Source organism: Seriola lalandi, unplaced genomic scaffold, assembly GCF_002814215.2.
Source record: "Seriola lalandi dorsalis isolate HSWRI2012SDOR001 ecotype SW California unplaced genomic scaffold, Sedor1 jcf7180002054192, whole genome shotgun sequence".
Taxonomy (NCBI): Eukaryota; Metazoa; Chordata; class Actinopteri; order Carangiformes; family Carangidae; genus Seriola; species Seriola lalandi.
In genome coordinates, this window is record NW_019524745.1 from 8,007 (window position 1) to 18,052 (window position 10,046).

General features: G+C 40.8%; 2 protein-coding genes and 1 non-coding gene across 5 annotated transcripts; all 3 read right to left on the bottom strand.

Annotated features, from left to right (window-relative positions):
• Window positions 1–642: 642 nt before the first annotated feature.
• LOC111653394 (uncharacterized) lies at window positions 643–6,725 on the bottom strand. 2 transcript variants are annotated; one of them, XR_015437107.1, is made up of 4 exons: window positions 6,591–6,725; window positions 4,803–4,944; window positions 4,602–4,701; window positions 643–1,119 (listed from the first exon to the last, which is right to left on the bottom strand). XR_015437107.1 is itself a non-coding variant. In XM_023403998.2 (3 exons), the coding sequence occupies exon 3, from the start codon at window positions 4,655–4,657 to the stop codon at window positions 1,955–1,957; it is 2,703 nt and encodes a 900-aa protein (XP_023259766.1). In that variant the 5' UTR covers window positions 4,658–4,701; window positions 4,803–4,944; window positions 6,591–6,725; the 3' UTR covers window positions 1,490–1,954. The 2 variants fall into 2 exon arrangements, 1 of the variants encoding a protein (XP_023259766.1); XM_023403998.2 differs by lacking the exon at window positions 643–1,119 and having other exon boundaries at window positions 1,490–4,701.
• Window positions 6,726–6,921: 196 nt separating this feature from the next.
• trnav-aac (transfer RNA valine (anticodon AAC)) lies at window positions 6,922–6,994 on the bottom strand. The gene has a single exon. It is a non-coding gene; the product is annotated as a tRNA-Val (tRNA).
• Window positions 6,995–8,068: 1,074 nt separating this feature from the next.
• ins (preproinsulin) lies at window positions 8,069–9,990 on the bottom strand. Of its 2 annotated transcripts, none has more exons than XM_023404000.2 (3): window positions 9,134–9,990; window positions 8,586–8,785; window positions 8,069–8,387 (listed from the first exon to the last, which is right to left on the bottom strand). In XM_023404000.2, exons 2-3 carry the CDS (start codon window positions 8,767–8,769, stop codon window positions 8,218–8,220), a joined length of 354 nt encoding a protein of 117 aa, XP_023259768.1. In that variant the 5' UTR covers window positions 8,770–8,785; window positions 9,134–9,990; the 3' UTR covers window positions 8,069–8,217. The 2 variants fall into 2 exon arrangements, with proteins under 2 accessions (XP_023259768.1, XP_023259767.1); XM_023403999.2 differs by having other exon boundaries at window positions 8,586–8,770; window positions 9,134–9,978.
• Window positions 9,991–10,046: the final 56 nt, after the last annotated feature.

A 10,046-nucleotide genomic window follows, 5' to 3' on the forward strand; every position in this document is an offset into this window, starting at 1 on the left:
TCAGGACTTCTGGAACTTTGTGATGTCACAACAAAGCAGTCACCAAGCCCCGCCCACCTGGACCCACCATCCAAACCTTGCAGGATTTATTTCTCTGAGTGTTTTTACCTGAAATCTGCTGTATTTTTATTGGATCAGTCAGAAAACAGTCAGCCAATCAGAAGAGAGGCTCAGAGCCTCCTCTCTTCTGATTGGCTCACGACCTGTTGTTACTAGAGCTGCAGAGAGAAGCCTGAGAGAGGAGATGTAAAACTACACTGAGATGTTTTTTGGTTCTTAAAACCACAAATATATCTTCTTATATACCAAAAGTGTAAAATACGGGACCTTTCTTTAGTCTGTATTTTTTTTTTTTTGAAGGAACCAAATTCAATGCTTTTCACAATTACAACATAAATAATAAAAATATGTGTTATGCAGTAAAAAGTACAATATTTTCCTTTGAAATGTAGTGGGAGCAGAAAGAAGTATAAAATGTAAACACCCAAATACATTACAATGATTTAATCTTAAATAAATGTGCTTGAAATTCAACTCCAACATCCACATCATATGGATCGAGGACTGCAAATAATTTAACTCTCAGCAGCTGAATACTGAATTATGAATGAATACTTAATGTTGATATTCAAATTCCGCAGATTTTGAATTGGTTTTGAAATGTTTTACTTTATTTGGATTTATGTGGTTTACCGTAGAAAGTTGCAGAAAGTCATTTACAACATCTTGGACACTGTCCTGTGGGTGTTGCTGCACTTCCTGTACAATAACAAATAAAAAATTATTGTGTAAAGTGGATTTATTCGTAAACTAAAGTTAGAGGAGCAGTTGTCATTCAGGGACAAATAACAGATGAGCAGTTCCTATTAGAAAGGCTTTAATGGAGCCCTGGACTCTGATGCCATCTAGTGGTGTCTATCAGTTACTGACACAAACTGCAGCTTCTTTGTTTCTTTGGCTCAATCATCAAATAAAAATCAGGATTTTCAAAACACTGTAAAGCAGAATCTGATTTGGTTCTGATGATAGATTTACTTACTCATGAGTTAAATGTGTTGAGTGATGGACGGATTAATATCGACTGTACTCCCTGTTTCGTGTTTCAAGAAGACAAATGATCTGTGACACAGAACATGATGGGAAGAAAATTACCAAAAATTCAACGCCTCAAGAAAAATAAAATGATCTAATTAAACATGAATTTATTCATCAATTAAAGACAAATGAAATGTAATCATCAATCGGCTCGTTTAATGATCATTTCATTATTTTTTCTATGTATATGATTTAAACAATTAAAATGCAAATTCCATCATCTTAAATGTTCAGTATTAGTTATGTAATTAATTATAACGAGCAGCTGAACAAGTCGGTCACCCTTATGAAGGTGCACATTTAAAGTCGCAGCATTTCTTAAACAGTGTATACCCACGTCATCCAGGAAACGTTTCTTCCGTCAGAAGTAGGGACTGATAATCAAGAGCAATACTGATATTCACCTTCAGTTTATTAGGTACACCAGGTCAAAATCAATGCAGTTGAATACTGTGCAAAGAATCCCACCTTCAGAGGACTAAACTGGGAGACAGAGAGGTGTTTGCAGCTTTTTAGTGGTGAAACAATTAATCGATCAGTCAACTGACAAACAAATACGCAACTGTTTTTCAAAGATCATCATTTAAAAAAAAAAAAATTTTAGGCACTTCATAGAAGATTCATCAGGCTGCAGCTGATGATTATTGCCCATTATTTTAGGTCGTTAGTCTGTTAAATGTCAAAAATAATGAAAAATTGGTCAAATCATATCAAGGTGACATCTCGATCATCAAAGCAGTTGCAGATTATTTTTCTGACGATCAACCAATCGATTAATTGTTTCAGCCATACATCAATTAATTAGTTGCAGCCCTACTCTCAACACTGATTTTCTAAAGTGGAAACAGGAGTTATGACTCTATTCTACCTCGACCTCAATGTCAACAGGCTTCAGTTTTCGGACAAACATGATGTCGTCATCATCGTTAAGGTCAGGCTCGTCGGAGCCGTCCTCTGGCTCCTCTTTGCAGACGACCTGTGAGGACTCTGAGAACTCCATGGGCAGTTCAAACACCGTTTTCAGATAATCTCCCTTTCTGCCGTTTTTCCCCGCCATGGCGATCACCTGAGAGGCGATGGACCAGGCGAACTCCACCTTCCGGTGACTCTGAGAGCTCAAGTCAAAGTTGTACTCCAGAATCTCGTACAGAGCGGGAACGTAACGGTTGCAGTTTTGTTCCACATACTGGTGCATCTCAAAGAGGACTCCTCTTGTCAGAAGTCTCAAATCGAGTTTTGTTTTGGCTTCTGGTTTTGAGGCAACGTCAAGGCCCAATCCTATTTCTTTGCAGAGGTGATAGCTGTTGATCTTTTTCACCTCTTGCACATTTCCACTGCAATCCCTCCTTTCTGTGCCTAGACTTAAACTTCCTGAGTCCAGATGCTTCCGACAGTTGCTCATCGGTGGTCGTGGACTGAGCTGTGAATGACCATTCAGTGGGACAACCATGTTCAACCAGCAGTTTATCTTCGGCGTTATGTTTTGCTTTTTCATCAAGCTTTTCTGTGTCATGTACCATCTTTGGATCACCTGCGAGGCCTCGGTCGCACCACTCTGCAGATCAAGATCAAAATTGTGCTCGAGGATGTCGTTAACCGTCTCATGGACCGCTCCGCACAGCTCTCGGACAAAGCTGAATATTTCAAACACAGCGCCTGTGGTCAGGTCACTCAGATCAAGCTTCTGGCTGGCCGGATGTTCTTCTGTCGACCAAAGATTGAGACCTAACTTTTTACAGAACGGGTGAGGCCCCGCATCTGTCCGCTGGCTTGTAGCTGAGAATGATGAATCCCAGTTTATGTGCTGCTCTGTTTCAAGATCCTGTTCAGTTTGAAAACTGCTGGTCACATCAACAGTGTTGTAAATCTCAGGGAACTGGAAGGGACTGCTGAGAAACTCTGTTTTCTGTCTAGCAGGATGGTTCTGAAGAGTCCTTTCTTTTGTCATCATGTAAAATATAAAATTACGTTGACGCAGTTCATCTTGGAGGACAAGGCTGAAGTTGTTGTCCAGAATGTCAAATAAGAAACTTCGTAAGCTCTTCCTCATCGCAGTTGCAAATTTGAAAACCTCCAACAACACCCAGTTGGTGAGCAGATGTAGATCTAAGTTCTGTCTCTTGCCTGAGCTGACATTAAAGTCTAAACCGATCTCTCTGCAGTGGGCGAACAAGTCATTAACTTTGCTCGACTTCAGGATTTGTTTTGAGCGTGTAGCACGCCTCATCCACAGCCTCTGTTTAAGCGTTTTTACATGTATGTTCTTGTTTTTGTCGTCAGAAAACAGACCAGAGATTGCCTCATCCTTTGGATGAAAGTTAAACAAACGAGAGTCAGAGCCGTTAGCCTGAGGTTGCACTGGGGAAACACTAACTTCCTCTTCTTCTTGCTTTACATCCAGTGCCACAGCCAACTCTGTTTCTACAGCTGTTCCTGACGAACAGCTTTCAAACTTGATTTCTTCTGGTCCGACCTCGGCACCTGACAGCATTTCTGTCTCAAAATCAATTGGACACATGTATGACAGGTCACTATCTTGATTAATTTCTTGGGCATCAGTGTACCTGTGCCTCAGTGTTTCCCTTCTTTTACCGGCCACAATTAGTGTTTCCAGTTCTTGGTAAAGTTTGTCAGGGTTTTGTCTCTTTTTACACTTCTGCTCCTGTTTCTTGAGCCGGACTGTAAACGCCTCCTTTCGGAAAGTGTCTCTGTCCTCAGCTGTTAGGCAGGAATATTTTCTCTCCATCAGTTTGTGGAATTGAAGGCGGAACTGCAGTTTATCCAACTCCTGGCCAAAATTTTGCTTGACCAAGTCATATATTATCTGAGTGTGTGCTCCACAAAGCACTCTGGAAAAATCAAGCATCTCCAGCATCACACCGTTGGTCAGCAGGTTTGGGTCTAGCTTCTGTTCGGGTGTCTCATTGGGTCGAACAGCCAGAGTCACACCACTTTCTCTACAGAAAGGGTAAACATCATCTCTTCGTTTTAATTGCGTTCCTTTTCTTCTTATACTTAATGTACTGCACACAGCCCCATTACTCTCCGTCATGTGATGTTCTGAAGATTGGCTGCTTTTGTTCCCGTCAGTAAGGACTGAACAATCCGCGATTTTGTTTCTCTTAGGGTAGTACCGTCCCGGCAACTCTGAACCTACGGACGCCATTATAATGTTTGGATCTGGTAGTGTAAATACTTCTTTCCATCTTTGTGGTTTCATCTTGATTTGTTCCTTCAGCTGCCTTGTTTTACTGTGAACACGTGTTGCATACTCATAGAACTGCATGTCATTGTCTGTGTCTAGGCCGAGCTCAAAATTGAACTCTAGCATTTCAAACAGGAAATACTTCTCAGACTTGGTCACTGTTTTAGCAAAGTCGCAAAGCTCCAGCATCACGCCGTTCGTCAGCAGACTCTGATCTAACTTTTCCTTCCTTTCCAATGCCGCATTGAACTCCAAACCGATGTCAACGGACTCTGGGAAGGGGACTGCGACTTTCTGATACCTAATTCCATGGTGGATACGGCGCTGCCAAATGTAGTGGTCATCGATGTTGTCCATGCTGACATCCGAACCCCAAATCAGACAAGAAGTTGTGGAGAGTCCTGGCAAATGAGATTCAGGTGACTCTTTTGCAGAATAAGCCAAACGTCAACATGTGGAGTGTCCAGAGATGTGGTGCGAATTAGACTGAGCTCGTACTCACTTTGTGTCCTGAACAATATCTCAGGAACTGGATCCACAAAGACTCCCAGTCGAATTCCTTGCAGAGAAAACCCAGATATTTTCTTTTGGAGCGGCTGTAGGCAACATCTTCTGCTGCTGCATCAATGTGACTTCTTCCCAGTCTATGAGTAGAACCACAACACAGATTGTGAGTTAGTAACAGCAGCAGAATTTATAACCTTAAACCCTTTACAAATTTCAGGTTTCCTGAAGCTTCCTTCCAGGGGACAGGCTCTTTGATTATCACGATTAAATAGTAAATGGTAGTATCACAAAAGTCATTAAACTTTCCAGAAATATAGTGAAATTACTTCACAGCATGTTTACCCAATAAACTGAACAGTTATCCATTCAATACCAATAATCATAATTTTATTGTTATGTGTTATGTTACGTTATTAAGACAAAATGTAAATAATTCGTCAATTCCAGCTGTTCAAATGTGAACATTTACTGTTTTATGTCATTGTAAAATCATTAGGGTTTTTGAATGTTGGTTGGACAAAACAAATAATTGACCATCGCCTTGGGGTGTGGAGAACTGTGATGGCTATTTTCATCATTTTTGGATATTTTCTAGACCACACAATCACACCATCAATCGTTTAGATTTTAAAAATGATAATAAAAGTAGGTTGTTGGATGGAAAATTGATTCAAATTTGATAAACATTTGTTGAATTGAACAAAATGTGTGAATAGCATAAGGCTTTGTTTGCTAAAGATTATTTACTTTATCATAAACCTTGTGTAGACTACACTCTCAATATGATACCCGAGTTTTAGTACTGAGCCCTAATAATCCCAAAGTGTTGACAGATAGATGTATGAAGCTGAGATAAATATACACTCTTGTTATCTACCTTGATATGTTGTATAGCAAAGTGTTTTTAAATCCCAGAGTTTCAATTCCAGTGGCCAACATTTCCAAAAAACACTAAATATGTCAGAATTAATGGAATGGAAAAGTACAAACGATGCACAGTACACCAAGAATATTGATAGTGCAGCCATTACAAGTATGTGATTTTGGAGCTAAATATTTTACAGAGTTGTGAGCAGTGAAACATAAAACTCGATTAAATCTATAATATACTGGCAAGCTAAGTGCATTTTCTTTCACTCTTTACATACATTAAACTGTGCCATAAACAGTAACTGTATGAGAGCTGCTGAGTTGAATAGAAGGTAGTATACAGTCTTCACCACTACAGGTCAGTCAAATATAGTCAATGTTATCAACTGAGCAGTGAGGAGCCTGTGAGAGCACGTGAAGAATGAGAACAAACATGTATTGTAAACATAAATCACGAATGAAGACTCACTGGTCTTAAGGAACTTGTGTATTTGTATATACATTTTAAAACATCGAGCTATGGCTTTAAAAAATAATAATAAGAAAGTTTACTTGTCCTTTTTTTACCAATGGGACTTGAACGCAGCATTAGTTTGAAGCGTCTTCTATACGTTTCAGTTTTACGCCAAAATGGCCGCGACAAACAAAACTTCTCTCTCTAAGTCCGAAACACTGCGCATATTATGATACGTGTCGTGCGGGACGGAGCGGGAAACAGCTCAGCAGTTATTCATCACGTGTTCAGCTGAAAACAAAACAACCTGATCCGTTCACGAAGCAACAAAAACACAGAAATAAACGTTGACGCGACCGTTAGCCTCTCGTAGGGAAGCTAACGTTAGGTGAGCAAACCAGGCGCAAAGACGCGTTTACGGCGTCAGAACGAGCACGGAGCGGAAACACGAGCACTTACTGTCGACCGGAGACCAACCCGGTTCCCCCGGTGGTTCGAGAGGCCGGTGAAGCGCGTTATCATGCAGTTACTGAGGACACTGCTCCCCGTGAGGTGCTGCAGCACGACACACATGTAAACTCACCCACCACACCCCCTACGGGCCGCGTTCAGGGACATATCGGAAATCTCGCTTTCGCAGTTTACTTTACATTTATGTAATCCACTTACAACAGGCAGTTATCCGGTCTGCCCAAGAAGCATCAGGATACGTAAATGAGATATCATGGTTATATAGGTGGATTGGTTGTTTTAGTAAGTTATAACGTGATGGACAAGGCAACATAAACTATGTTTCCGCCCGGTTTCGAACCGGGGACCTTTCGCGTGTTAGGCGAACGTGATAACCACTACACTACGGAAACTGTATGGATATTATTACTCACTATTATAATTGTTAAAATTACACGGTAAAGTACCAGTCTAAGCACATCAGGATACCAACGTACAATAAATACATACATAGATAACAATAAACAAGTAGACAATATAATAGTAATAAAAAATACACAAATATTTAATAAAGCTTAAAAATGTTATAAGTTTTAATGGCTTTTTTAATTTGTACATGTTGTTTACTAAAAACGTTTGTTTTATAATATTTTGATTCATAATAATCATAATCACATAACTGACTTTTCCAAAGTATGGTATTATACTAAGGTATTGATCAATACTAAAGTTCATTCAAAGGACATTCATATATTTTTTAAAATATATAATTGTGTTATTTTCCCAAAAAATATTTTGTTGAGTCTTTCAGTGTTACAGTGATCAGCGTAACGTTTGATTCATATCTAACAATCAATCAGAAGCAGTTAACCTGAATTTACATTTACACAAAACTTTAGTTAAGAGTCGTTTATTTTATGTCACTTGATTATACTTTTAATAATTTCCTGTAAATAAGCTAAGCTACGTGTGATGTTCTATTGATAATGGCTTGCAGCTCTGGACTGCAACAATAACAACAGTTTAAATACCACGTTCAGATATCTCAGGCATTTTAAAGCCCTTTTATTTAAAAAAATTAATTTACCTGCTGAGAAAAAGGGGTTTTGCTAAAGCATCTGATCTTATGAAGGAAGAATTTGCCAAGAATAACATCAAGATTTACAATTAACTGAAGTTTCAGAAGGAGGTTTATTCATTACTGCCTGACTTCTTTATTAAAACAACAGTTTGTTTAGCGTCACTGTAAAAAGAGATCAGCTGCTCTTCTGTTGGTTTTCTGGCAACGTAGCTGCTCAGACAGTTTGCTGTAGTTTTAAACCACACTTGCTGTTACCATAGTAACCATGGTGTCACCAAACCAACCAGGACGCAAATCTTTAAATGTGGTTAATAAGTAATATAACATGTCCTCCTTTTGACTTTAGCGAATCAAATTTAAGACAATGAAGAAAAGTCTTGACATCAGAGAAAAACATTTCCTGATATTTTCTCAATTCACAAAACTTTATTTTCTAGGAAAAATAATTTCATCCATTTGTGAAGACTTCATTTGTCAGCAGGGTTTTCAGAGAGAGGACAGCGCTGCCGCTCTCTCGATGCGAGGGTGGGGGCGGGGAAGGCAGCGGAGAGCCGTTCAGTTGCAGTAGTTCTGCAGGTCGAAGATGTTGCAGGGCTTGTGGCAGCACTGCTCCACGATGCCTCGCTTCACCATCATCTCCATCTGGTCCTTGAAGGCGAACTCGGCCACTTCGTTTTCACCGCCCGCCGCCGCCGCCGCTCCACCCGCCTTGGGAGGGAGGAAACCTGATGGGACAGATGTTCAGAGGGAGAGTCATCATCCATCCAACAAACAGTTCTATTTCCACAGTTTTATTTTTATGTTTCTGTATCTTACTGACAGCAAATTAACGTTTCTTATTGTCTAATCATTCACCGACTCATTAGCGTAACTTCGGCCTCTGCCGTTTGTTTTATTGGTGCCGTGCGAGTCGGTGGTCTCACCCAGCAGAGGGTCGACGTCTCTCTTGGGGTTGTAGAAGAAGCCTCTGTCCCCACAGACCAGGTACAGGGCGTCGACCAGGTGCGAGCCGCAAAGGTGCTGCGGGGGGGCGACGGCCTGGGAGCCCGGCCACGATACGATCAGTAAGACCAGCAGAGAGACAGACTGGAGCCACAGCGCCGCCATGCTGGAGGAGACACACCTGTACGATTTTATCTACGACTTAAAAACACGACCTGACGGATCCGGGATTATTTCAGGTCAATGCCAAAAGTTAAAAGAAAATCCAGGAACAATATGTCAGCTGATATTCATCTTTTACATGAATGAGGAGTCAGCTTTATCAAATTTATCAGTCTGTAATAAAAACTGATCAAGATATGGAGGGAGGAAGGAGGGAAAGAACAAGGAGGAGGTGTAGTTGGGGGATGAGGAGAATAGCTCACCTGGAGCTGACGGAGGAGAAGATGCAGAAGGAAGAGAAGTGGAAGTCATCTGTAAAGCCACAGGAGGAGAGAGAGGAGGCGATGCAGGAGGAGTGGTGGCTTACCTGTAGAGTCGGAGGAGGAAGAGGAGGAGGTGAGTCTGTGATGAAGAGGAGGAGCAGTGGCAGGGCAGCTGAGAGCAGGTTGATGTGAGGCAGAACGGAGGGTCTCACCTCCATTTATACTCCATCGCCTCCTCGTCCACGCCCACAGCCCTCACGGGGACATCAACCTGTTGGTCACGTTGCGGGGACTCGGCCCGGCGACAAAAACCAAGTCCTCCAAATATAATCAATCAGTCGGTTTCAGGTGTGTGTGTGGAAAACAGATAACCTGCCAGTCAGCACATGTGAAGTGGCACAGTTTAGTTCTGATTGACCGGCTTCAACACTTAGTAAAACAAACAGAGCTAATGATCCGCCGTGATCTGATCACCTCTTACTGACGAATACCGATCATCAATCAGCCGCTGCTGAGCACAAAGTAAAGTGAGTAAACACGTCCAATAAATGCTTCGGTTCAAAGTACAAATGTTGGCCTCCAGAATTAGTATAAAGTATAAAAACAAGAATAAAATGGAAATACTGAAGAAAAGAACAAGTTCCACACGGTGACCTCAGATTAGTTCAGACAAGTTTCTATCCACTTGTTTTTAAGTGCAAATTCAAAATAAAATGTGCATTTAAAATCACTAAAAACAACTAGAGCTGTGTTCTCACGTTATCCCAAATGTTTGGATCAATGCTCAATCGCAGAGAAATACATGATTTTAATCCTGTAACGGTGCGTTTCATTCGGTCTGTCAAGTTTTAGACGTTAAAACTCTTTTGTCATTTTAACAAAGCTGAAGGATTATTTTCCGAGTGCGTTCACGTCATTCTCACACTCATTTTTCCATCTTTTTAATAGTGTTTCGTCTCGTCCATCCTGTTGTTTGACGTTGGGTTGTGTGAGCTACTGATCAATAGTCGGTGTCTC